The sequence below is a fragment of the Rhinoderma darwinii genome, chromosome 3 (genome assembly GCF_050947455.1).
Source record: "Rhinoderma darwinii isolate aRhiDar2 chromosome 3, aRhiDar2.hap1, whole genome shotgun sequence".
In the NCBI taxonomy this organism is placed as follows: Eukaryota; Metazoa; Chordata; class Amphibia; order Anura; family Rhinodermatidae; genus Rhinoderma; species Rhinoderma darwinii.
This window is the reverse complement of record NC_134689.1, coordinates 104671242-104696968: the sequence shown is the minus strand read 5'-3', so window position 1 is coordinate 104696968 and position 25727 is coordinate 104671242. Positions and strand designations below refer to the sequence as shown.

Below are 25727 nucleotides of genomic sequence, written 5' to 3'. Positions count from 1 at the left end.
CGTAGCAAACTCTTGACAGGGCCCCCCCAGGTGCCACAAGCAGCCCCCCTTATAGATAGTGCCCCCTGTAGAATGTGCCATACAGCCCCCATGTAGACAGTGCTATACAGCCCCGCCTATAGACAGTGTCACACCCCACTTGTAGATAGCGCCCCCACCTCCCCCTTGTAGCTATTGCCATACAGCCCCTCTGTAGATATCGTCATAAAGCCCCCCCTGTATATAGCGCTATACAGCTCCCTCTGTATATGCCACACAGACCCCCTCCCTTGTATATTGTGCCACACAGCCCCCCCTTAGTAGATAGTGCCGCATAGCCCCACCTTAGTAGATAGTGCCACACACAGTCCCCTGTAGATTGCGCCACACACAGCCCCCTGTAGATAGAGCCACAGCCCTCCCCCTTGTAAATAGTGCCATACAGCCCCCCTAGTAGATCATGCATACAGCTCCCCCTTAGTATAGTGCCACACACAGCCCCCTGTAAATAGAGCCACAGCCCTCTCCCTTGTAAATAGTGCCATACAGCCCCCCTAGTACATCATGCCATACAGCTCCCCCTTACTATAGTGCCACACACAGACCCTTGCAGATTGCGCCACACAAATACCCCTGTAGATTGCGCCAGACACAGCCCCTGTAGATAGAGCCACAGCCCTCCCCCTTGTAAATAGTGCCATACAGCCCCCCTAGTAGATAGTGCCACACAGCCCCCCCTTAGTAGTGCCACACAGCTCCCCATGTGTATAGTGGCACACAGCTCCCCCTTGTGTATAGTGCCACACAGCTCCCCCTTGTGTACAGTGCCACACAGCTCCCCCTTGTGTACAGTGCCACACAGCTCCCAGTTGTGTATAGTGCCACACAGCTCCCCCTTGTGTATAGTGCCACACAGCTCCCCTTTGTGTACAGTGCCACACAGCTCCCCCTTGTGTATAGTGCCACACTTCCCCCTTGTGTATAGTGCCACACAGCCCCCCCCCTTGTGTATAGTGGCACACAGCTCCCCCTTGTGCATAGTGCCACACAGCTCCCCCTTGTGCATAGTGCCACACAGCTCCCCCTTGTGTATAGTGCTACACAGTCCCCCTTGTGTATAGTGCCACACAGTCCCATAGTGCCACACAGCCCCCCCTTGTGTATAGTGGCACACAGCTCCCCCTTGTGTATAGTGGCACACAGCTCCCCCTTGTGTTTAGTGCCACACAGCTCCCCTTTGTGTATAGTGCCACACAGCTCCCCCTTGTGTATAGTGCCACACAGCCCCCTTTATGTATAGTGCCACACAGCTCCCCCTTGTGTATAGTGCCACACAGCCCCCCTTTATGTATAGTGCCACACAGCTCCCCCTTGTGTATAGTGCCACACAGCTCCCCCTTGTGTATAGTGCCACACAGCTCCCCTTGTGTATAGTGCCACACAGTTCCACCTTGTGTATAGTGCCACAGCTCCCCCATGTATATAGTGCCACACAGCTCCCCCTTGTGTATAGTGCTACACAGCCCCCCTTGTGTATAGTGCCACACAGCTCCCCCTTGTGTGTAGTGCCACACAGCTCCCCCTTGTGTATAGTGCCACAGCTCCACCTTGTGTATAGTGCCACACAGCTCCCCCATGTATATAGTGCCACACCGCTCCCCCTTGTGTATAGTGCTACACAGCCCCCCTTGTGTATAGTGCCACACAGCTCCCCCTTGTGTGTAGTGCCACGCAGCTCCCCCTTGTGTATAGTGCCACACAGCTCCCCCTTGTGTATAGTGCCACACAGCTCCCCCTTGTGTATAGTGCCAATTTTAAAGATGTTGCTGCATCTAAAAAAAAACATACATTTGGAAATATTGTCAGGTCATGTATTACAGCATGGTGGCGGTTCAAGGGGTTAAAACTACCAGACAGGAGCCCATGAAATCTACCCATGGTCTGCACCTTTAATGAGACCAACGAGAATTGGGGAGCTTCAAGGGAATATGTTATTAGAAACCCCTTTAAGAATGAATGGCCCTTCTTTGTCACAGGCCCCTCGTATCTGATCACTACTATTCATCTCATTGACTATACACTGTTGTATATATATTGTCAGTCAGCAGCGCTGCCAGTTACTACAGCAGTAACTATAGGAAACAGCCACCAGCGCTGCACTACTGCTGTGCTCCAGTCACCATGCGGTACTACAAGCACTTCTGCCGCGGCTCCTCCCATTAATGCCCGAGAACGTGTAGCTCCGCCCTGCAATGGTCTATTGGTTAATGTACGTCACGTCCAGCATCTTGATTGGATGTGAGGGGCTGTCCGTCTTCCGGTCCTATCGTAGGCCCTAATGCCTGCCTAAGTTGTGCCGTGCTTGGGACGGGAGTTGAGCCGGTAATTGGTGTAGGTTTAGTGCGGAGATTGACTGACGGGCGGGAAGCTTTTCCTGGACGTGTGTGGTAGAGGAGTCAGGTTCAGGCGGTACGACTGTGGAGACGAGGATGAGCTCTGGGATCGCGGTGCTGGCACGATAGTGGTCCCCCCACTCCCCCCAGGCCTGCCTCAGCCGCCGACATGCTGATAGAGAATGTGGAGGCCTTCAAGACGTGGCTGGCCAAGTTACTGGAGCCAATGTAAGTGTAGCAGCTAACTGTACGTGGAGACTGGGCCTTGTGGCAACAAGTCTGGGGGAGGGGGCGGTGACTGCATGCATGGCCTTGTACCCAGAGAGGGTGACAGGTGAGGGGCTGCACCTTGGAGTCAGAGGGGTACGCTGCTGTTACTGTAGATGAGGGGGCACGAGCTTTTTTATTTGTTTTGAGCCACACGATCTGATAGCACTGCTAGAAGGGGCCACCGTAAAATAATATATCTGCCAGCATAAAGATTGCTGCTATCATTTACAGCAGAGCTCCTTACAAAAGACAACTGTAATGTGGTTGCTAATAGAAACTCTTCCACTTTTACAAATTTCCTCCATGTAATATGTTACAAATCTAGACCACATGTGGTGGGAGTGAGACTAGAGCTAAATGGTGACATGGGATGCAATGTCATGACATAGATGTCAGGATGTAATGTATCGTCTGTCAACAGGTATGGAGATGTATCAAAACTGGTGGAAAAGGGAAGTAGTTACCCATGGCAACCAATCAGATTCCACCTCTCATTTTTCAGAGGGCTTTTGGAAAATGAAAGCAAAGACCTGGTTGGTTGCCATGGGCGACTACTTTTTTCTTTGCATCAGTTTTGATATCTGTCCCCCGGTTTGTCTCTGAAATGATGGGCGTATAGCTTTTCTTCACTCCCTCTGTACATATTCCTTGTTAGGCCTAGTTCACACGGAGGAGAAATAATCTGCCTCAAAATTCCTTCAGGATTTTGATTTTGAGTCAAATTTTGAAATACAAGCATATTTTGATGTTTTTGACACGTTTTTTTTGTTTTTTTTTCTGTCTCCCATCGATTTCAGAGGTTCAGATGCGAAAACTGCTCCAAAAATGGGCATGCTGATAATTTTTTTTTTTTTTCCTGCGAGCTGTCAAAGACCGCCCGGTGAAAAATAATCCCTCTGCCTCCGATTGAAACCAATGGAGGAGGATTTGGGGTGTGTTTCTTTGTGCTGATTCAAAATCCGCGCCAAGGAACTGAGTGAACGAAGTCTTTAGGCCTAGTTCACGTCTAAGATTTTGCAGGCAGAAAAAAAAAAAAATCTGCCTCAAAATACCTTCAGGAATTTTGAGGCGGATTTTGACCTGCCTTCACTTTCTTGCTGCGGTTTTTGTGGTGTTTTTCGCTGCATTTTCCACCCGTGGACATATTGCGGGCCACGGGCAAAAACCCAGCGAATGGCGCTTTCTCTGCCTCCCATTGATTTCATTGGCGGAACCGCAGCAGAAAAGAATATGCTGCTTTTTTTCCCCGTGAGCTGGTAAAAGCCGCTACAGAAAAAAAGAAGCCTCTGCCTCCCTTTGAAATCAATGGGATGTGTTTTTTTGGCTTTTAGGACTTATGGATGTATAGAGGTGAAAACCTTTCAAAATTTCGAGCCAGATTTTGTACCGCCAGACTTTTTTCTTCCACGCTGTTCGCAGCGTCTTTTGCATGCGGCCATTGAATCTAATACAAGGACGGCGGGCAAAAAACACTCCAAGCGAGAAACGAGAAAGAAAATGCTGTGTGTTTTTTTTTGTTTTTTTTTCCTCCCACGATCATCCAGAAGCCGCCTGGGAAAAAAAAGCCTCTGCCACCCATTGAAATCAATGCAGGGTGATTTTGGCCGTTTTGCTATTTTTGGCGCTGATTCCGACACGTTTTCCACGTCAAAATCAGCGCCAAAAAACAGTGTGAACTGAACCTTAGGCCTAATTCACACGAGCGCATTTCACGTCTGTGTTACGCGCGTGAAAATAACGTACGTCACACGGACCTATGCAAGTTAATGGGGCCATTCAGACATTCAGTATTTTTCGTGCAGCGTCTGTCCGCTGCGTGAAACTTACTGCATGTCCTATACTTGTGCGATTTTTGCGCATCACGCACCCAGTGAGGTCAATGGGTGCGTGAAAATCAGACACACATCCGCGTGCTGTGCGTGATTCACGCAACCGTTGCTAAAAAAATGAGAAAAAGAAAACCACCTACTTCAGTTTATTTTGCTGACGTACAAAACGCATGACATACGGATGACATACGCGCGCAAAACTGACACGTTGGTGTGAATAAGGCCTTAGGACAAAGCTGCGGCACAGCAAAACTGTAGGAGGCAGCTCGTCCATGGAGCCTATTGATTTCAGTTGGTACTAAGTTGTGCGGGGCTCTTGGACCTGTATTTCAAGGGGCTATTAAGCGGACAACCGATTTAATGTATGCGCATGTGAGATAAGCAAAAACAAGCAGCGGGTCATGCCATCTCTGCATGTTTTGGAAGCTGCAATGGTAGGGAATGTTCACACATAGCATAATTGCTGCAGATTGTCTGTCTGGATCTGCGGCCGGAAAATCTGCAGCATTTATTACAATAGCAGCAAAGTGGATGAGATTTAAGAAATCTTATCCAGACGCTGCAGAAATTGACCTGTGAATTTATTCTGGGGCACGATTGCGCATTTGTTTCATATTTTCCTCATTGAGTTCAATAAGGAAAATCTGGCGCAAGTGCTGTTTTTTTTTTTTTTTTAGTTTTTTTTATTTGCGCTCCAGAATAGTTTTTATTTGTGCAGGAAAATCGCAACTAGGAAAAAAAACCAACCTATTTCCACTTAAAAAACAAACAAAACCTACTCTCCTTCCCTGGCGTTCCTGTAGCGACGCATTCCTTCTCCTCCTATTGGTCTCTGTTCAACCGCCCTCCTGGGATGATGTTTTGTCCCATGTGACCATCATCATAATCATCATCATCCCAGTAGGCCGGTTCAACAAAGACCTGACAATGGAAGCAAGGGCGCATTGTTATGGGAGAGCCAGGAAAAGTGAGTGTTTTTTTTTAAAATTTTCATTGCGGCAGCAAAACTGTCTCTTTCGACCTGAATTCCCTGCGGATCTGGGTTGGAATCGCTGTACAGTTTTCCGCATCAAATCTGACCCATCTGCACTTCTCCATAGGGTACCCGCACACATATCAGATTTGCTGCAGGTTTTATTTACAGCGTTTTCCACAGCAAAACCTGCATGTGTTCTGTGCAAATTTTGCAGTGGATTTCACCCTATCTATAATTTGCTGTGAACATCAGTAACATTGAGCATGCTTATGTTTTGACAGTCCCCCGCATGCTCTGATATCTGTTCGAAAAATGTTTTGTAGCATGTGGATGAGATTTTATCTGTTGGGGATTTTTCGTGCTCAGATTCATAGCATTTTCAGCCCATGTGTGGGGTGCGTAGAGCTGAAGAAGAGTCGGCTGGTACCATTTGAGGATTTCAGGCCTCGTTCACATATGTGTTGGCGGCTCCGTCACAGATACGTCCGAAAATACCGGAAACAATAGCGCAGCATGCTGCGCTTTTTGCGGAGCAATGACGGATAACCGGCAGGACCCATTAAAGTCAATGGGTTTTGTCGGGGCTCTAATGGTGTCCGTTATGCGACGGATCCGATGCTTCCATTACTTTCTAAGGCTGTGTTCACACCTGCGTTCTGCTTTGACAGAGCAGAACAATGGAAACACTGACGCAGGTGTGCACGAGGCCTAAGCCCAAAACACCACTAAAATGCCACAAGCGCTGGGTTTGTTAACTTTTTTCATATTTTACTATAGATTCCCAACAAACATCTGTCCGCAGCGTTTTGGCCATGAGAAACACTGTTTGAAAGCTCCCAAAAGGAGCACAAGAGAAATGTTTTTAAATTTGCAAATAAAGATGCAGTACTTCCCAAATCATGGGGTTCGTTGTTTTGTTAAAAAAAAAAATATTTTTTAACAATTACGGTACATTTTTATTTTTTTTCTCCAATCATTTTTACAGCTGCTTTACAAATTCTGCGGGCTGCCATTGAAAACCATTTGAGTCCGTTCTGCAGTTATCTGTTATCCCACAATGCACTACACTTTGGTAACAGGAAACCTGCAAATTTGAGAATTTATGTTTGAACGAGTTTTAGGTTAATAAAGCTTATTCACTAATTTGGTGTCAGTAAATTAGACTATTGATTACAGTTGGTACAGACATAGGCCACATGCACATGACCGTAATTTTTATCCGTAATTGTGGATACAAATACGGATAAATTAATTTCTATGCCCCTTGGTCACCTTCCCGTATATTTAGGGGTAAGTGCTGTATGAAATGACTTGCAAGAAATCGGACATGTCCTGTTTGTTTGATTTTGCGGCCCGTGCTCCGTCACAGGAGCAGAACAAGGCAATAACGGAAGCCATGGTTCTGCTGCACAACGGACAATGCCGGTGGCCGACGATATCCTTTAACTTTAATGGGCTCTGTCAGCCCATCATGGTGTCCATCATTTTACCGGAAACAATAGGCTGTGGAATAATTTGTTCACCATTGAGTTCAAGTAAAATCTGCAACAAATACCAACTGTTGCTATTTTTGCTGCGGAAAAGCTGCGAATCTGCATCAAATATCGGAAGTAGCAAAATAATGAAAATCCCCATTTCCAGTAAAAAAAAGAAAAACCACAACGTACTCTCCTCGCTGCTCCCCTATTTGTTCCCTGTTTTGCTGACCTCATGTCGTCTCAGTGGCTGCCACAGCCAATAACATTTTAAAATTTGCAGTGTTTTCTGATTTTCTGTGCGGAAAATATTCAGCAGCATGGGATAAATCCAGACCGAGAATCTGCAGCAAATCCACTACGTGTTCAGAGGGCCTGACTTTATACAATGATTTTGTTTGAGAGCTACGCACATGTCGTCCCCTCTAAATTCACTCTTCGCCTGGATACATTAAGCGGGACGGGGGTCACGTGACCCCTGTTCAGGAGATTGGTGTGGATCCTAGAGCTGGGATCCACATCTAGCACGTTTATTGTATATCTGTGGATATTCTATAAATGTTTCTGTGCGGAATATCCCTTTTTAAGGAACAGTTCACACAGATCTTTTTGGCGCTGATTTGGACACTGAAACCATGTCGGAAGTAGTGCCAAGAAACGGGCCAAATCGCCCCCGTTTATTTTAATGGGAGGCAGAAGAGTTTAATAATAAAAAAAAAAATTCTCTGGGTGGCTTCTGACTGTGGGTGGAAAAAACAAAGCAGCGTTTTTGTTTTGCCTCTGACTTCCCATTAAAATCAATAGGCTGAAAAAACCTCCCGCACTTGTTTCTGAGCGTATTTTTTGCTGCGGTCCCTGCGTTAGATTCAACAGCCGCCGTCAAAAAAATGCCGAAAAAAGTCAAAATAATGCTGGCAGTTTAAAATTTGACTCATAATCAAGAAGGAATATTGAGGCAGATTTTTATTTTTCTGCCTCAAAAAAGTGAACTAGACCTGAGGGTATGTTCACACGCAGTGGTTTCAGACGTAATTCGGGCGTTTTACGCCTGAAAAAAATGCCCCTAATACGCCTACAAACATCTGCCCATTTCTTGCAATGGGGATTACGATGTTCTGTTCCCACGAGCCTTTATTTTACGCGTCGCTGTCAAAATACAGTACGTAAAAAGAAGTGCAGGTCATTTCTTGGGACGTTTTTGGAGGCATTTTTCATTGACTCCATTGAAAAACGGCTCCAAAAACGGCCATAGAAAACGCCACAAAAAATGTGAGTTGTTTTTAATAAAACGTCTGAAAATCAGGAGCTGTTTTCGTCTGAAAACAGCGCCGTATTTTCAGCCGTTTCTGGTCACTGCGTGTGAACGTACCCTGATACTTGCAGAATCTGCCATTGTGCAGATTTTCTCCACCCTGGACCATGATATCGTCTTGGAGGTCTTCCTTCATCCCTATAACAAAAGGGACCACAGCACAAACCTTTTGGTGCTGTTTTTATATAGTGAAGAAATGGAGACATGGCCTTAAAGGCTATGTACACCTTTGATATCGCCTTTTTTTTAATTTTATTTTTTATTATTAAATTGTGCAGTCGTGTGACTGGTGCGACTTCCTAAATACATTTTATTAAAAATGTTAAATTTTTGAGATGCGGCTGTTTGTATTCTGTATACAGAGCAGCTGTATCGTTCGTGAATACTTAAAACTGTCAGGTCAGCGGCACTGTCAGCGGATCCTGTGTGTCTCTGACATGCAGGGTCCACCTGTAATTGATCACGTCCATCTAAGTTATGAACTTAGGTGTGATGGGTAACAGCTCGATCCTGCTTGTCAGACACATAGGACCCGCTGTCACTGAACCAGTCAGTGCCGCTGACCTGGCGGATACAGGTTTTGGTGCAAGATACAGTTGGTCTGTGTATACAAAGCAGCTGTATCTCAAAGTAAAAATAATTTTTAATAAAATTATATTTGGTATGTTGCACCAATCACACTGATGCACAGTTTTTTTTATATAAAAATAAAAAAAACTATATCAAAGGTGTACATAGTCTTTAAAGAGGCTCTGTCACCAGATTCTCAAACCCCTGTTTCCTATTGCATGTGATCGGCGCTGCAATGTAGATAACAGTAACGTTTTTTGTTTTTTTAAAACGTTCATTTTTGGCCAAGTTATGAGCTATTTTATATTTATGCAAATGAGGTTTGAAATGGACAATTGGGCGTTTTTTTTTTCGTTCTGTCCAACTGGGCGTGTACTGTTTTTAACTGGGCGTGTTTACGTGTGTGACGCTGACCAATCAGTGAACAGTCAGCATCATACACTCATCTCCATTGATTTACACCGCAGCGATGTGCAGCCACATAAACAGAGATTAACGTTAATCAAGTGTCCTGATAATGAATACACATGATCATCCAGCCTGGACGTCATGTGTATTCAGAATGCTGACACTTCTGAATCTTTTCTCTGAGATTTCCAGCAAGGGAAACGAAATCTCGTTTACCTCCGTAATCTCGCGAGATTACGAGTGGCTTGCGGGAATCTCAGAGAAAAGAATCAGAAGTGTCAGGATTCTGAATACACATGACGTCCAGGCTGGATTTCATGTGTATTCATTATCGGGACACTTGATTAACGTTAATCTCTGTTTATGTGGCTGCACATCGCTGCTGTGTAAATCAATGGAGATGAGTGTATGACGCTGACTGGTCACTGATTGGTCAGTGTCATACACGTAAACACGCCCAGTTAAAAACACAATACACGCCCAGTTGGACATAACGAAAAAAAAACGCCCAGTTGTCCATTTCAAAGCTCATTTGCATATATATAAAATAGCTCATAACTTGGCCAAAAATGAACGTTTTTAAAAAAAACAAAAACTTTACTGTTCTCTACATTGCAGCGCCGATCACATGCAATAGGAGATAGGGATTTGAGAATCTGGTGACAGAGCCTCTTTAACCCCTTAAGGACGCAGCCTAGTTTGGGCCTTAAGGCTCAGAGCCCATTTTTCAAATCTGACATATTTCACTTTATGTGGTAATAACGTCGGAATGCTTAAACCTATCCAAGCGATTTTGAGATTGTTTTCTCGTGACACTTTGGGCTTCATGTTCGTGGTAAAATTTGGTCGATATATTCAGTCTTTATTTGTGAAAAATTGCAAAATTTAGAGAAAATTTACAAAAAATAGCATTTTTCAGAATTTAAATGCATCTGCTTGAAAAACAGACGGTTATACCACCCAAAATAGTTACTAGTTCACATTTCCCATATGTCTACTTTAGATTGGCATCGTTTTTTGAACATTATTTTATTTTTCTTGGACGTTACAAGGCTTAGAACATAAACAGCAATTTCTCATATTCTTAAGAAAATTTCAAAAGCCTTTTTTTTAAGGTACCTCTTCAGTTCTGAAGTGGATTTGAGGGGCCTATGTATTAGAAACCCCCATAAACACCCCATTTTAAAAACTAGACCCCTCAAAGTATTCAAAACAGTATATAGAAAGTTTTTTAACCCTTCAGGCATTTCACTGGAATTAAAGCAAAGTGGAAATGAAATTTGCAAATTTCATTTTTTCTGCTGAATTTTAAATTTATTAAAAAATTTTCTGTAACAGAGAAGGTTTTACCAGAGAAACACTACTAAATATGTATTGTCCAGATACTGCAGTTTTTAGAAATGTCCCACATGTGGCTCTAGTGCGCTCGTGGACTAAAACACAAGCCCTAGAAGCAAAGAAGCACCTAGTGCATTTTGAGTCCTTTTTTTTATTAGAATATATTTTAGGCAGCATGCCAGGTTTGAAGAGGTGTTGAGGTATCAAAACAATGGAAACCCACCAGAAGTGACCCCATTTTGGAAATTACACCCCTCAAGGAATTCATTTATGGTTTTTGTTATTTTGACCGCACAGTTTTTTCACAGCACCTATTTGAATTGGGCTGTGAAATGAAAAGAATGATATTTTTTCCAATAAGATGTAATTTTTGATCAAAATTTCTTATTTTCACAAGGAACAACATACCCCATTTTGTTGCCCAATTTGTCCTTAGTGCCGCAATACCCCATTTGTTGTGATAAACTGCCGTTTGGGCCCATGGGAGGGCTCAGAAGGAAAGCACCACCATTTGGCCTACTGGAGCTTTTCTGGTTTCTAAGTCATGTATGCAGAAGCCCCAGAGGTACCAGTACAGTTGAAACCCCCGAGAAGTGACCCCATTTTAAAAACGACACCCCTTAAGACATTCATCTAGAGGTGTAGTGAGCATTTTGACGCCACAGGTACTGTGTAAAAGATAATGCGCAGCAGATGGTGCAGTGTGAGATTTGCAATTTTATATATATATATATGGCATGTCAGTGTCCGATATAGTGTGCCCAGCATGCGCCACCGGAGATATACACCCCTTAAATTGTAATGTGAGTTAAACTGGGTACGGCAATACCCTACATGTGGCTGTTATCAGCTGCCTGGGCATACGGCAGGGCTCAGAAGGGAAAGATGAGGGGGGTAAGCTGTGCGGAGTGCATCAGGGTAAATTAAAAATCAAGGGTTGTATGATACATTTTAAAACAATCTTTTATACAGAGCCCTGGTTTTTCGGGACACGTGTCACATTGGTATATTGTGTTCTTCCTTATCCCCCTCTTATAGCAGACTCTGCACCTCTTTTGACTCTTTCCCTTTCCACCAGTTTGGGGAACTTCTCTTGGAAAGTGTTGCCCTGGTACGATGCGTGTGGCCTCGCTTCCAGAAGTACTGGGTGCCCCCCCTTCCTGGTCCCTAAAGATTAGATCTTGAAATTCCAGGAAAGTTCCCCTCTGGCCTGCACATCGACTTATTGTACAAAGCCATCTGTATGATGTGCCCGGCCAGCTACTTATACCACACCGCATGGCGCTGTAGGGCTTCAGGATTTGATCTGACAAGTCCATCCCTCCCATGTACCTATTGTAGTCCAGGATGCAGTCTGGTTTGGGGGTGGCCTTTCCTTCATATATCCTAAACCTGTAGGTATACCCTGATGCACTCTCGCACAGCTTATACATCTTCACGCCATACCTTGCCCTCTTACCCGGCAGGTACTGGCGGAATTGAACCCTTCCATTAAAATGTACCAGGGACTCATCAATAGAAATACACTTCTCGGGGGTGTATGCTTGGGAAAACCAGGCACTGGAACGGTCTAATAGGGGTCTCCGTTTATACAAACGGTCAAAACTGGGGTCATCTCGGGGTGGGCACGGCTCATTATCAGTATAATGTGAGAAGCGAAGTATTGCCTCATTTATTTCTTTTTTTAGGTTCCAGTTCAGTTCTGAAGTTGCTTTGAGGGGCCCATATATTAGAAACCCCTATCAAACACCCCATTTTAGAAACTAGACCCCTCAAAGTATTCACAACAGCATTTAGAAAGTTTATGAACCCTTTAGGTGTTTCACAGACATTTAGAGCAAAGTAGAGGTGAAATTTACTTTTTTTTTTTTGTCAGAAAATCCTCTTTATACCATTTTTTTTTTTATAACACAAAAGGATTTATCAGAGAAACGCAACTTAATACGTATTGCCCAGATTCTGCAGTTTAGAGAAATATCCCACACGTGGCCCTCGGGCCGGTAATGGACTGAAGCACCGGCCTCCGAAGCAAAGGAGCACCTAGTGGATTTTGAGGCCTCTTTTTTATTAGGCACCATGTCCGGTTTGAAGAGGTCTTGTGGTGCCAAAACAGTGGAAAACCCCCAAAAGTGACCCCAATTTGGAAACTAGACCCCTTGAGGAATCCATTGCAGTTTTCATGTCATGCATGCGACTTTTTGATCAGTTTTTATTCTATTTTTATGTGGCGCGGTGACTAAAAAACCGCAATTCTACTATTGTTTTTTTGTTCTATTTTTTTTACAGCGTTCACCGTGCGCTATAAATGACACATTCACTTCATTCTGCGGGGCGATACGATTACGGCGGTACCAGATGTTTATAGGTTTTTTATGTCTTATGGCGTTTGCACAATAAAATACTTGTTGTAATAAATCATTTACTTTTTGTGTTACCTTATTCTAAGAGCCATAAAGTTTTTATTTTTCCTTCAAAAAAGCCGTGCGAGGACTTATTTTTTGCGGAACGAACTGTAGTTTCGATCAGTACCATTTTTCGGTACATGCGACTTTTTGATCTCTTTTTATTCCATTTTTTAGGTGGTCAAGTGACCAAACAATTGTGATTGGGGTGCGGTTTATTATTTATATTTTTTTACGGCGTTCACCGCGCGGGATAAATAACGAAATAATTTTGTAGTTCAGGCCGTTACGGACGCGGCGATACCAATTATGTATAGTTTATTTGTTTGTTTATATATTTTTATTAATAATAAATGAGTGATAAGGGAAAAAACGGGATTTTTACTTTTATTACTTTTAAAACTTTTATTTTCTTATTTTTACACAACTTTTTTTTAACTTTTTTACTTTGTGCCATTAGGGGACTTGAGGGCAGGAGGCCCTGATCGCTATTCTAGTACACTGCACTACATGCGTAGTGCAGTGTATTAGAACTGTCAGCTACTCACTGACAGCAAGCATAGTGGGTCCTGACTCTGTCAGGACCCACTAGGCTTCCGTCTATGGCATAGCCGGACGCCATTTTTTTGGTGTCCGGTTGCCATAGTCACCATCGCCGGCCGCTATCGTGTAGCAGGCCGGCGATGGCGGATTAACCCCTAAGAAGCCGCGATCGCTATTGAACGCGGCTTCTGAGGGGTTAAATCTGCGGGGACCACCGCGATCCGTCCCTGCACATTGAGCTGTGATAGCTGCTGTTTCCGACAGCAGGCTATCACAGCTCATGCACGCGCCCCGCGCGAACGGCGCCGTGTTTACTCCATGACATACTATTATGTCATGGAGCGCGAACGATGCACTTACCATGACATAATAGTATGTCCTGGAGCGTTAAGGGGTTAAAGGCATTGTGTTGCCAGAAAAACATGTTTGTTTTTTTTTTAATTAAACATTTAGTGTGTGGGTGATTAAACATTGTTCAAATTTTTTTTATTTTTTTCACGCGTCAGGAAATATTATAAATTAATTCTAAATTTATAATACTACCCATTTTTGGTCACTAGATGGAGCTATTCGCAAAATTGCAGCATTGGGTTAAAAGCCCTCGCTCTAGTGAGCTCTCAGCATCCCCCCCTCCTTTATCCTGGCTAGTGCCGGGATAAACGAGGGGTTTGAACGGTGTAACCTCCTACACTGTGTGTCGCCATTTTTTGAGCTAACACACAGTGTAGTAGGTTTACATACAGTAGTAAACACACACAAACACGAACATACATTGAAAACTCTTACCTGCTCCTGCCGCCGCGGCTCCCTCCGGCCCGTCCGCTCCGTTTGCTGCCGCTGGTCCAAGTGCACAAATCCGGAAGCCGCGACCGGAAGTAGTAATATTACTGTCCGGCCGCGACTTCCGGTCCACAGGAAAATGGCGCCGGACGGCGCCAATTTCGAATTGGACTGTGTGGGAGCGGCGCATGCGCAGTTACCACACAGACGCCGTACACGGAAGTCAATGGGACGGGAGCCGTTCGCAGTCCCTATGGGACTGTGGCTGCCGTATTCCATGTCTGTATGTGTCGTTAATCGACACAGACAGAAATGGAAAAAAAATGGCAGCCCCCATAGGGAAGAAAAAGTGTAAAAATAAGAAAAAGTAAAACACAAACACACAAATGAATATAAACGTTTTTAATAAAGCACTAACATCTTTAACATATAAAAAAATAATTTGTGATGACACTGTTCCTTTAAGTATGTCATTTAGTATGGCCAGATATCTAGCACCGATCGGCGATAACATGTCACTCGTCACACTTTTTTGCTTCATTTATATGGAGCAATGATCCCGAGTATAAGGACGAAAGATCGTGAATACAATTATATGTCCCTATGCAGTTTATCTTTTGTCGGCAGCACATCCCCCTGTTTACATTGGGGAATGCACTGCTGACTAACGATCATTATTTGGCCTGAAATAATCTCTCGATCAGGTGATCATCATTGAGTATTTGCTAGATTGTTTGCTGATCCCTGGGCATAAAACTTTGCCTGAGAATGATCGTTTTGAAAGTGTGCTTGTTTGCCGATCATCAGTCCATGTAATCCTGCTCGTATACGTACCGATTGTGCTGCGGTTTATTTCTTAGGGCTCATTCATACAAGCGTATATGTAGTCCACGTGACGGCCGTTAAAACAACGGCCATCACACGGACTCCTGTACTTCAATGGGGTCGTTCATACGACCCTTGTTTCGACAGTCGTGAGAACGGCCCTATTGAAATACGTGGGTCCTTGTGACGGCCGTTGTTTTAACGACCATCACACGGACGAGATACACGTTCGTGTGAATGAGCCCTAATTCTGAACAAAACAAGTCCATATATAGAAACGTCAAAAGAATAATATAAAGGTTATGGATCTCTGAATGTGGTTACACAAAAATGACTCCTCCACAAAGTATATATTTTTTCAGCAAAAGTACTAAAATGTAAAGCAAACTATACTTCTTTGGTATTTGTACCGACCCGTAAAATAAAGTTCACTTAAAGAGGCTCTGTCACCAGATTTTGCAACCCCTATCTGCTATTGCAGCAGATAGGCGCTGCAATGTAGATTACAGTAACGTTTTTATTTTTAAAAAACGAGCATTTTTGGCCAAGTTATGACCATTTTTGTAATTATGCAAATGAGGCTTGCAAAAGTCCAAGTGGGCGTGTATTATGTGCGTACATCGGGGCGTTTTTAATACTTTCACTAGCTGGGCGCTCTGATGAGAAGTAACATCCTCTTCTCTTCAGAACGCCCAGCTTGTGACAGTGCAGATCTGTGACGTCACTCACAGGTCCTGCATCGTGACGGCCACATCGGCACCAGAGGCTACAGTTGATTCTGCAGCAGCATCAGCGTTTGCAGGTAAGTCGATCTTACCTGCAAACGCTGATGCTGCTGCAGAATGAACTGTAGCCTCTGGTGCCGATGTGGCCGTCACGATGCAGGACCTGTGAGTGACGTCACAGGTCTGCACTGTCAGAAGCTGGGCGTTCTGAAGAGAAGAGGATGTTACTTCTCTTCACAGCGCCCAGCTAGTAAAAGTATTAAAAACGCCCCGATGTACGCACCTAATACACGCCCACTTGGACTTTTACTTTTAAACACACCCACTTGGATTTTTGCAAGCCTCATTTGCATAACTACAAAAATGGTCATAACTTGGCCAAAAATGCTCGTTTTTAAAAAATAAAAACGTTACTGTAATCTACATTGCAGCGCCTATCTGCTGCAATAGCAGATAGGGGTTGCAAAATCTGGTGACAGAGCCTCTTTAAAGAGGCTCTGTCACCAGATTATAAGTGACCTATATTGTACATGATGTGATCGGCGGTGTAATGTAGATTACTGCAGTGTTTTTTATTTAGAAAAATGATAATTTTTGACAGAGTTATGACCTATATTAGCTTTATGCTGATGAGTTTCTCAATGGACAACTGGGCGTGTCTTACTATATGACCAAGTGGGCGTTGTACAAAGGAGTGTATGACGCTGACCAATCAGCGTCATACACTTTTCTCCATTCATTTACACTGCACATAGCGATATCGCTATGTGCAGCCACATAAACATACTGTAACGTTACTTAAGTGTCATGACAATGAATATACATTACCTCCAGCCAGGACGGGATGTGTATTCAGAATCCTGACCACTTCTCTGTAATTTACAGCATAGCAGGCGTAGTCTCGCGAGATTACGCTGTAAACTGTCATTTACAGCGAGATCTCGCTGTGCTGTAAATCACAGAAGGGACAGGAGTCTGAATACACAGCACGTCCTGGCTGGAGGTAATGTATATTCATTGTCCGGACACATGAGTAGCGTTATAGTGTGTTTATGTGGCTGCACATAGCGATATAGCTATGTCGCTATGTGCAGTATAAATGAATGGAGAGAAGTGTATGACGCTGATTGGTCAGCGTCATACACTCCTCTGTACAACGCCCACTTGGTCATATAGTAAAACACACCCAGTTGTCCATTAAGAAAGTCATTAGCATAAAGCTAATATAGGTCATAACTCCGTCAAAAATGATCGTTTTTCTAAATAAAAAAACACTGCTGTAATCTACATTACAGCGCCGATCACATCATGTACAATATAGGCCACTTATAATCTAGTGACCAAGCCTCCTTAACCCCTTAAGAACGCAGCCTAGTTTTGGCCTTAAGGCTCAGAGCCCATTTTTCAAATCTGACATATTTCACTTTATGTGGTAATAACGTCGGAATGCTTAAACCTACCCAAGCGATTCTGAGATTGTTTTCTCGTGACACATTGGGCTTCATGTTCGTGGTAAAATTTGGTCGATATATTCAGTGTTTATTGGTGAAAAATTGCAAAATTTAGAGAAAATTTTGAAAAAATTGCATTTTTCAGAATTTAAATGCATCTGCTTCTAAAACAGACGGTTATACCTCCCAAAATAGTTACTAGTTCACATTTCCCATATGTCTACTTTAGATTGGCATCGTTTTTTGAACATTCTTTTATTTTTCTTGGACGTTACAAGGCTTAGAACATAAACAGCAATTTCTCATATTTTTAAGAAAATTTCAAAAGCCTTTTTTTTAAGGTACCTCTTGAGTTCTGAAGTGGCTTTGTGGGGCCTATGTATTAGAAACCCTGATAAAACACCCCATTTTAAAAACTAGACCCCTCAAAGTATTCAAAACAGCAGTTATAAAGTTTTTTAACCCTTCAGGCATTAAAGCAAAGTGGAGGTGAAATTTGCAAATTTCATTTTTCTTGCTGAATTTCAATTTTGTTCATTTTTTTTTCTGTAACACAGAAGGTTTTACCAGAGAAACACTACTAAATATGTATTTTCCAGATTCTGCAGTTTTTAGAAATGTCCCACATGTGGCCCTACTGCGCTCGTGGACTAAAAGACAAGCCCTAGAAGCAAAGAAGCACCTAGTGCATTTTGAGTCCTCTTTTTTATTAGAATATATTTTAGGCAGCATGCCAGGTTTGAAGAGGTGTTGAGGTGTCAAAACAGTAGGAATCCCCCAATAGTGACCCCATTTTGTAAACTACACCCCTCAAGGAATTCATTTAGGGTTGTTGTTACCATTTTGACCGCACATTTTTTTCACAGCACGTATTTGAATTGGGCTCTGAAATGAAAAAAATGTCATTTTTTCCAATAAAATGTCATTTGTGATCAAAATTTCTTATTTTCACAGGGAACAAAATACCCCATTTTGTTGCCCAATTTGTCCTTAGTGTGGCAGTACCCCATTTGTGGTGATAAACTGCCGTTTGGGCCCATGGGAGGGCTCAGAAGGAAAGGAGCGCTATATGTTTGTTGGAGTCCAGATTTTGTTGGATTGGTTTTCGGGTGCCATGTCGCATTTGCAGAGCCTCAGAGGTATCAAAGCAATGGAAACCCACCAAAAGTGACCCCATTTTGGAAACTACACCCCTCAAGGAATTCATTTATGGGTAATGTGACCATTTAGACCCCATAGTTTCTTCACAGAACTTATTTGAATTGGGCTGGGAATTTAAAAAAAAAATATTTTTTCCAATAATATGTCATTTTAGCTCAAAAATTCTTATTTTCACAAGAAATAAAATACTCAATTTTGTTGCCCAATTTGTTCTGAGTGCCGCAATACCCCATTTGTTGTGATAAACTGCCGTTTGGGCCCATGGGAGGGCTCAGAAGGAAAGGACCACCATTTGGCCTACTCGGGATTTTCTAGTGCGAAGTCATGTATGCAGAAGCCCCTGAGGTACCAGTACAGTTGAAACCCGCAAGAAGTGACCCCGTTTTAAAAACTACACCCTTAAGGCATTCATCTAGAGGTGTAGTGACCATTTTGACCGGAGACCTACACCCCATAAACTGTAATGTGGGTTCTCCCGGGTATGGCAATACCCTACATGTGGCTGTTATCAGCTCCCTGGACACACAGCAGGGCTCAGAGGGGAAAGATGAGGGGGGATAAGCTGTGCGGAGTGCATCAGGGTAAGTAAAATTGGGGTAAATTATAAACCAAGGGATGTATGATAAATTTTAAAACACTTTCATACAGAGCTCTGGTTATTCGGGACACGTGTCACATTGATATATTGTGTCCTCCCTTATCCCCCTCTTATAGCAGACTTTGCACCTCTTTTGACTTTTTCCCTTCTTGCCAGTTTGGGGAACTTCCCCTGGAAAGTGTTGCCCTGGTACGATGCGTGTGGGCTCGCTTCCAGAAGTACTGGGTGCCCCCCCCTTCTTGGTCCCTAAAGATTAGGTTCTTGATAATCACCTCTTGAAATTCCAGGAAAGTTCCCGTCTGGCCTGCACATCGACGTAGCACGTACGCATTGTACAAAGCCATCTATATGATGTTCCCGGCCAGCTTCTTATACCACACCGCATGGCGCTGTAGGGCTTCAGGGCTTGATCTTACAAGTCCATCACTCCCATGTACCTATTGTAGTCCAGGATGCAGTCTGGTTTGGGGGTGGCCTTTCCTTCATATATCCTAAACCTGTAGGTATACCCTGATGCACTCTCACAGCTTATACATCTTCACGCCATACCTTGCCCTCTTACCCGGCAGGTACTCGCGGAATTGAACCCTCCCTTTAAAATGTACCAGGGACTCATCAATAGAAATACACTTCTCGGGGGTGTATGCTTGGGAAAACCGGGCACTGGAACGGTCTAATAGGGGTCTCCGTTTAGACAAACGGTCAAAACTGGGGTAATCTCGGGGTGGGCACGGCTCATTATCAGTATAATGTAAGAAGCGAAGTATTGCCTCATTTATTTATTTTTTTAGGTTCCAGTTCAGTTCTGAAGTTGCTTTGAGGGGCCCATATATTAGAAACCCCTATCAAATACCCCATTTTAGAAACTAGACCCCTCAAAGTATTCACAACAGCATGTAGAAAGTTTATGAACCCTTTAGGTGTTTCACAAAAATTTAGAGCAAAGTAGAGGTGAAATTTACATTTTTTTTTTTGTCAGAAAATCCTCTTTATACCATTTTTTTTAGAACACAAAAGGATTTATCAGAGAAACGCAACTTAATACGTATTGCCCAGATTCTGCAGTTTAGAGAAATATCCCACATGTGGCCCTTGGGCGGTAATGGACTGAAGCGCCGGCCTCCGAAGCAAAGGAGCACCTAGTGGATTTTGAGGCCTCTTTTTTATTAGGCACCATGTCCGGTTTGAAGAGGTCTTGTGGTGCCAAAACATTGGGAACCCCCCAAACGTGACCCTAATTTGGAAACTAGACCCCTTGAGGAATCCATTGTAGTTTTCTTGGGGTGCATGCGGCTTTTTGATCAGTTTTTATTCTATTTTTAGGTGGCGTGGTGACTAAAAAACAGCAATTCTACTATTGTTTTTTTTTCGTTTTTTTTTTTTTACAGCGTTCACCGTGCGCTATAAATGACATATTCACTTTATTCTGCGGGGCGATACGATTACGGCGATACCAGATGTTTATAGTTTTTTTTTATGTCTTATGGCGTTTGCACAATAAAATACGTTTTGTAAACAATCATTCACTTTTTGTGTTACCTTATTCTAAGAGCCATAACGTTTTTATTTTTCAATCAATAAAGCCGTGCGAGTACTTATTTTTTGCGTAACGAACTGTAGTTTCGATCAGTACCATTTTTAGGTACATGCGACTTTTTGATCTCTTTTTATTCCATTTTTTGGGAGGTGAAGTGACCAAAGAATTGTGATTGTGGTTCGGTTTATTATTATTTTATTTTACGGCGTTCACAGTGCGGGATAAATAATGAAATAATTTTGTAGTTCAGGCCGTTACGGACGCGGCGATACCAATTATGTATAGTTTATTTGTTTGTTTATATATTTTTATTAATAATAAAGGACTGATAAGGGAAAAGGTGGGATTTTTACTTTTATTACTTTTAAATCTTTTATTTTCTAATTTTTACACATCTTTTTTTAACTTTTTTTTCACTTTATTACTTTGTCCCACTAGGGGACATGAGGGCAGAAGGCTCTGATCACTATTCTAATACACTGCACTACATGCGTAGTGCAGTGTATTAGAACTGTCAGCTACTCACTGACAGCAAGCATAGTGGGTCCTGACGTTGTCAGGACCCACTAGGCTTCCGTCTATGGCATAGCCGGACGCCATTGTTTGGTGTCCGGTTGCCATAGTCACCATCGCCGGCCGCTATCGCGTAGCAGGCCGGCGATGGCAGCTTAACCCCTAAAAAGCCGCGATCTCTATAGAACGCGGCTTTTAAGGGGTTAATCAGCGGGGACACAGCGATCGGTCCCCGCTGTAGGAGCTGTGACAGCTGCTGAACAAGACAGCAGCGTCACAGCTCCTGTATGTGTCGGGAGGACGGCCGAAACGGCCGTTACTCCCGAGACGTACTATTACGGCATGGAGCGCGAACGATACAGCTGCCATGACGTAATAGTACGTCAAGGAGCGGGAAGGGGTTAAAGAGGCTCTGTCACCAGATTTTGCAACCCCTATCTGCTATTGCAGCAGATAGGCGCTGCAATGTAGATTACAGTAACGTTTTTATTTTTAAAAAACGAGCATTTTTGGCCAAGTTATGACCATTTTTGTAGTTATGCAAATGAGGCTTGCAAAAGTCCAAGTGGGTGTGTATTATGTGCGTACATCGGGGCGTTTTTAATACTTTTACTTGCTGGCCGTTCTGATGAGAAGTATCATCCACTTCTCTTCAGAACGCCCAGCTTCTGGCAGTGCAGACACAGCCGTGTTCTCGAGAGATCACGCTGTGTCGTCACTCACAGGTCCTGCATCGTGTCGGACACATCGGCACCAGAGGCTACAGATGATTCTGCAGCAGCATCGGCGTTTGCAGGTAAGTAGCTACATCGACTTACCTGCTAACGCCGATGCTGCTGCAGAATCAACTGAAGCCTCTGGTGCCGATGTGTCCGACACGATGCAGGACCTGTGAGTGACGTCACAGTGTGATCTCTCGAGAACACGGCTGTGTCTGCTCTGCCAGAAGCTGGGCGTTCTGAAGAGAAGTGGATGATACTTCTCGTCAGAGCGCCCAGCTAGTAAAAGTAGTAAACACGCCCCGATGTACGCACATAATACACGCCCACTTGGACTTTTACTTTTAAACACACCCACTTTGACTTTTGCAAGCCTCATTTGCATAACTACAAAAATGGTCATAACTTGGCCAAAAATGCTTGTTTTTTAAAAATAAAAACGTTACTGTAATCTACATTGCAGCCCCGATCTGCTGCAATAGCAGATAGGCGTTAGGCCTCATGCACACTTCAGTTTTTTCCTTCAGGGTGCTATCTGTTTTTGTCACGGATAGCACCCTGAACCCATTCATTTCAATGGCGCCATGCACACTACAGTTTTTTTGACGGTCCGTTGCTCCGTTCCGATCCAAAGTAGAGCATGTCCTACTTTGGTCCGGGATTCTGTGACCGTGAGGCCCATGCAAGTCAATGGGGCCGTCAAAAAAACTGAAGGCACACGGAAGGCATCCGTGTGCCGTCCGTGTGTGACGGAGCCGTTGTCTAGCAACCGCCGGGTGGGCAGAAAAACATTAGAAAAATATTACACTAATCGGCAGCCACTTGTCTCTATCAATCACTGATCGAGAGAAGAGGCTGCTGATTAAAAATAAAATAAAAAGCATTTCATACTTACCCGGTCGTTGTCTTGGTGACGAGTCCCTCTTCTTCCTCCAGTCCGACCTTCTTTTGTGCCGCTGCTGCCTGTGATTGGCTGCAGAGGCCGCTGCTGCCTGTGATTGGCTGCAGAGGCCGTCACGTGGGATGAAGCGTCATCCCTGGAGGCCGGCCTTCTGACGTCGTCCTGACGTGCGTGGCCGCCACTACAGCCTGTGATTGGCTGCAGTGGTGACGGATTGAACGTCATCGCTGGAGGCCGGACAGGAGGAATGTAAGTATGAACCTTATTTTTTTTTATTACATTAAAATTGTATTTTCCGCACGCCGAGCATGGTACTGTCCAGGGTGCTGAAAGAATTACCGCTGATCAGTGCAGCCCATTAACTCTCAGCACCCTGGACAGTACCATGTACGGAAACGGAAACACGGAGTGCACACGGGAGTGCACACGGCCGACAAAACGGACACACGGATCCGTCAAAAACGGCCGTGAAAACCGTGTCGGAAGTGTGCAGGAGGCCTTAGGCTACGTTAACACGACAATGAAAAAAATGGCCATTAAAAACGGATCAACTGTCAGTTTTTCATGGCCATTTTCCATCAGTGTGTCTCCAAATTTCCATCCATTTCCAGTCCGTCTGTCCATTTTTAATGGCCGTTTGATATCCGTTTTGTATTGCCGTTAAAAAAAAATAAAAAAAAAAATGATTTTCATTTGTCAGGCTTTTTTTTTTGTCCCAACCCCCTGAAAACTCCCAAAGGAAGGTCACCTGTTCACCTAGGCACTATTTACAGCCCCCCCTGTAGAAGAGGCCACACAGCCCCCCACACACTCACCGATGCAGCGCCGTCTTCTGGTGTGGTCTCTAATCTTCACGGGTTTTGCCAAGGCGGCACGATGACGTCGCTTTCGCAGAACCCGTGAAGACTAGACACCACACCTGAAGAAGACTGCGCTGAATCGGTGTGTGTGTGTGTGTGTGTGTGTGTGTGTGTGTGTAGGTCATTCAGCGTCATCATGTGAATTGTCTGTCGTGTGAATGTAGCCTAAGTCAGATGTTTCTATTCTGAAGTACAGTTATAAGCATTTCATACGTTAAACTTTTATTGACTAATACATCAAGTTTATGCAAAGACTCAATATTTACAGTGTTGACCCTTCTTTTTCAAGACTTCTGCAATTTGCCCTGGCATGCTGGATATCCGCTTCTGGGCCAAATCCTGACTGATGGCTGCCCATTGTTGCCTAAACAGTGCTTGGAGTTTCTCAATTTCTGTGTTTTGGCTTGTCCAACTGCTTTTTGAGGATTGACCACAGGTTCTCAATGGGATTAATATCTGGGGAGTTTCCTGGCCATGGACCCAAAATTTTAATATTTTGTTCACAGAGCCACTTAGCTATAAATTTTGCCTTTTTACATGGTGTTCCATTATGCTGGAAAAAGCATTGTTCATCATTGAATTGCTCCTGAATAATTGGGAGAAGTTGCTCTTGGGGGATGTTTAGATACCGTTCTTTATTCATGGACGAGTACTTAGGTAAAATTGTGAGTGAGCCCACTCCCATGGATGAAAAGCAACCCCACATATAAATGGTCCCAAGATGCTTTACTGTTGGTGTGACATAGCACTCATGGTAGCGCTCACCTTTTCTTGTCCGGACAATCCTTCTTCCAGTTGTCCCAAATGGTCTGAAGGGGGCTTCCTCAGAGAAAATAGTTTTACCCTAGTCCTCTGCAGTCCAATCCCTGTACTTTCTGCAGAATGTCAGTCTGTCCTTGATGTTTTTCTTGGAGAGAAGTGGCTTCTTGGCTGCCCTTCTTGACACCAGGCCAGCCTCCAAAAGCCACCCGCCTGTTACCATTCCTGAGCAAGCTCTGCACTGGTGTTGATCTGATCCCGTAGCTGAATTATCTTCAGTAGACAGTCCTGGCACTTGCTGGTCTTTCATGTTCGCCCTGAAGCTTTCTAAGCAGTAATTGAACCTCTCTCTTCGAAGTTCTTGATGATCCCATAAATGGTTGATTTAGGGGCAATCTTACAAGCAGCAATGTCGTTGCCTGTAAAGCGCTCTTGATGCAAAACAATAAAGACTGCACGTGTTTCCTTGGAGAGAACCATGGTTAACAGAAGAGGACAATGATTTCAAGCACCATCCCCCCTTTTGAAGCAACCAGTCTGCTCTTTATTCAGCATGACCGAGTGCTATCATCTGCCTTGTCCTCATTAAGGGTATGTTCACACGAGGGCGTCCGTAACGCCTGAAATTACAGGGATGTTTCAGCCTGAAAACATCCCCGTAATATCAGCCGTAACGGCATGTGCAGGCGCTTGAACGCCACGTCAATTACGGGCGTAATTGGCGCTGCTATTCATTGGAGTCAATGAATAACGGCTCCAATTACGGCCAAAGAAGTGACAGGTCACTTCTTTGACGCGGGCGTCTATTTACGCGCCGTCTTTTGACAGCGGCGCGTATATTACGCCTCGTGTGAACAGACAAACGTCTGCCCATTGCTTTCAATGGGCAGATGTTTGTCAGCGCTATTTTCCGACGTAATTCGGGCCAAAAACGCCCGAATTACGTCCGTAAATAGGCCGTGTGAACATACCCTAACACTTTCTCCTGAGATAACGAGAAGATCACTGAAATTGTTAGCGGGTCATTTTGTGGCAGGGCTGAAATGCAGTGGAAATGAATGACTGATTAATTGCAATTCATCTGATCACACTTCATAACAATCTAGAGTTAATGCAAATTGCCACTATAAAAACTGAAGCCGCAATCTTGGGAAAACCGAAATTTGTGTCCGTCTGAAAACTTTTGGCCAGGACACTAGATATACGCCGACAATCCGCTGTTCTGTCAGACAGTGTGGCATCTAGCAGCTTGTTTTCTATTGTAAGACATTCAAGCTGCAGAAGAAAAACAGTGCAATGTTTTTTATTTTTTTTAAAAATGAAAAACCAATTGTAAATGCTTTCTTAATAAAAGTCTGCAAAGGTGTTATAGCTTTAAATGGTTAAAAATGTCAGCCGCATGG

At 43.8% G+C, this 25727-nt stretch overlaps 1 protein-coding gene across 3 annotated transcripts in view; it reads left to right on the top strand.

Moving 5' to 3' along the window:
• Window positions 1-2255: 2255 nt before the first annotated feature.
• The window catches only part of RBM27 (RNA binding motif protein 27), a 116453-nt gene continuing 92981 nt past the window's right edge, over window positions 2256-25727 (top strand). For 2 of the 3 annotated variants that reach the window (XM_075856530.1, XM_075856529.1), the window contains exon 1: window positions 2256-2600. In XM_075856530.1, the coding sequence (XP_075712645.1) occupies window positions 2542-2600 (59 nt within the window). In that variant the 5' untranslated portion in view covers window positions 2256-2541. The remainder of the gene's footprint in view (window positions 2601-25727) is intronic. The other variant, XM_075856528.1, reaches the window with a different exon arrangement.